The sequence below is a fragment of the Camelina sativa genome, chromosome 10 (assembly GCF_000633955.1).
Source record: "Camelina sativa cultivar DH55 chromosome 10, Cs, whole genome shotgun sequence".
NCBI classification, from domain to species: Eukaryota; Viridiplantae; Streptophyta; class Magnoliopsida; order Brassicales; family Brassicaceae; genus Camelina; species Camelina sativa.
Window position 1 is genome coordinate 984377 of NC_025694.1, and position 2617 is coordinate 986993.

At 32.6% G+C, this 2617-nt stretch overlaps 2 protein-coding genes across 2 annotated transcripts in view; one reads left to right on the forward strand and one right to left on the reverse strand.

Annotated features, from left to right (window-relative positions):
• The window catches only part of LOC104719930 (probable glycosyltransferase At5g11130), a 2621-nt gene extending 2163 nt beyond the window's left edge, over positions 1 to 458 (reverse strand). The window contains exon 1 of the mRNA XM_019230638.1: positions 4 to 458. Coding sequence (XP_019086183.1) covers positions 4 to 356 — 353 coding nt within the window. The 5' untranslated portion in view covers positions 357 to 458. The remainder of the gene's footprint in view (positions 1 to 3) is intronic.
• The window catches only part of LOC104716317 (rhamnogalacturonate lyase-like), a 4200-nt gene continuing 2983 nt past the window's right edge, over positions 1401 to 2617 (forward strand). Inside the window, exons 1-4 of the mRNA XM_010433700.1 lie at positions 1401 to 1521; positions 1912 to 1981; positions 2066 to 2181; positions 2294 to 2347. Of these exons, the coding sequence (XP_010432002.1) occupies positions 1424 to 1521; positions 1912 to 1981; positions 2066 to 2181; positions 2294 to 2347 (338 nt within the window). The 5' untranslated portion in view covers positions 1401 to 1423. The remainder of the gene's footprint in view (positions 1522 to 1911; positions 1982 to 2065; positions 2182 to 2293; positions 2348 to 2617) is intronic.

Genomic DNA, 2617 nt, shown 5'->3' on the forward strand with positions numbered 1-2617 from the left:
AACGTGTTCGGATCTCCGTCGGGATAAATATAAACCTTGAATCTCTTCTCCATCTCGGCGTAATTCAATCGGAAAGACTCCGGCGAGTGATAAACATCGGAATAATTATCTTCTCCCGTCGTCGGTGCTGTGCCGTCGTCGTCGTTGTTATCGGTCTTGTCTTCCTTCGCGAAGGTTTGAGGAACATGAATCGGCGTTACCACGACCGGAGACGGCGGCGAAGTGCGCAAGGAATTGTGGGAGAGGTAGAAGAGGGAGACGAAAGTGAGAATAGCGACGGTGAGGAGTGAGCTTTTGAGTGAACATAACGGCGAAGATCCGCCGCCGGGGAACAACGACGGTTTAACGATCGTCATCGTCGGGTCGGGTCGGATCTAAAAAGCTCTCTCTATTGATTGATTGCAAATTTCAAGCAACCCTCTCTCTATGCAATTTAGCTGTCTTTTTGTGTGAGCTCACATGCTTATTTTTTTATGGGCTCTTTGATTATTTTACTTAATACTATTTTTATTGTATCTTATCATTATTTTTTTATAAAAATTAATCAAATTAATATTTACTTATTTAGATGTTGTATACTTTGTATTTAATCCTTTATTTTTGTTTTACTAGTTTTTCTAAATTATAATTGCGATAAATCTCAGATTCAAATCTGGACTAATTTTCGAGAGTTCTGAAAAAAGTTAAAATAGCCATTAGAGATATTTATAGTGGCAAAATACCAATCTTTTTAGAACGAGTTACATAGGTTTTGTTAATAATACTTTTAAGGTAGTTTTCGAAAAACAGAAATGTGTGTTATGGACTACAATATTTTATAATTTTTATTTTTTGAAACAAGCTCGTGTATGTGTTGTGGACTAGATCATATTTTAGAAATATAACACGGACTAGACCATTATATTCTATTGTTGAAGTAAAATTATGTATATATGTTTCTCACATTATTTATTTAATTCATGCAATCAATGTAACGTTACAACTTTGTGTATGCAACACATAAGACGATGTAGAAACTTTTTTTTTATCACTTTTTCTTGTTGAAGAAAAATTCATAATTCTTTCATTAAGAAAACTTCCACTATAATGATCTGTTCCATCGTTTTATAACCTATATATGCTACATACTTGTATAGTTGTACCTCCTTATTTCGCAAGGAAAAAAAAAAAAGGAAATTTCAGAAACTATATCTTTTACGTAATATTCTATGAATCTTACAAACAAGTTACAAGTCAGATTAGACTTCTAATGTCAGAAGTCAAAGTAACTCCTAGTTAGGTTTTGGTGCACCTATTCCCGTTTAGTCTTGGACTTTGTTTAACAAATCAAACCACGCACGCTTATAAATATGCATAGAAGCAAAGATCTTATTCTTAGTTTCTTACATTAATTATTTCGATCTAAAAGATTTTGAAAGAGAAGATGGCTTCGCAGAAGAAGATAGCTTCCCTAATTATTTGTGTCCTTCTGTTGTTACTTCTGTTGTTTCTTCTTCCCATCGCCTTTTCTGAGCCGACAAGGTCCGTTTAGTTTATTTTTCCTTCATATGTTTCATACAGTCAAACATATCAACAATTCAACATCTATGTTGTGTGTACACCAAAGTTCACATGTTTTCTAACTTCTCATACATATTTCGTTGATTTTTGTTTGCTAGCAATTGTGATTCTCGTGTGAGTTCGAAGAATGTTTTTTCATAGAGCTATAACGTGTGTACGTATATATGTTATTGAATTTGTGTATTAACTTGTAAGAGTCGATCTTGTTTTTGAGGTTACAGTTTCTTATATTAGAAACAAATTCTAATCTCCCTCTTTGTCGTTAGAGTTGATAAGATTTATGTATGCACACTAAGCGTTTTCAATTCAGTGCATTGACTTTTAATATGGGTAACTATTATAATTCTACAGGAACTTAGATGGAATAAGTGCAAGAGCTCCAACAGTGCAGCAGATAAAGAAAAGACATGGGACTCGAGAGGTATGGATTTGATGGTATCAATAATCGAATAATATATATATATACTAATGTTTGTAGGTATAGAACTAATAATTTTTAATTCAGGTGGTAGTGGACAATGGAATTATCAGAGTCAGTTTCTCAAGCCCTGAAGGACTTGTAACTGGGATCAAATACAAAGGGATCGACAATGTTCTATCACCACATCTACGAGCTCGAGGGTGATTATTTTTTCAATAAATTAATAATGTAGTAATCAATTATTATATCCTAAAAGCTTATGTTATGCAAGTACATAAAATTGTCCTGATTAATTAGTTTGGTTTAATGTAGGTACTGGGACCTCATGTGGCAAGGAGAAAACATTCGCCAGGGCGGCTTAGATCGGTAATTAACAAACACTCTGGTTTATCCTTGTCTGATTTGTCAGTTAAGAACTATTTAATAAAACAAACACACGTTCACATTTATAGACCATGTATCTAACTTATACGAGGGTTTAATAAATTAGTTTTCATAATAATTGTTTTTTATTCATAATTTTTTTAATCTTTTTTCAAAACAAATATTTAATACAAATATGAAATATGGCTAACTGACTAAATCCTTTTTAATTTATACACATCGATCTAATCGTTATTTTTTTTTTTTTTTTTT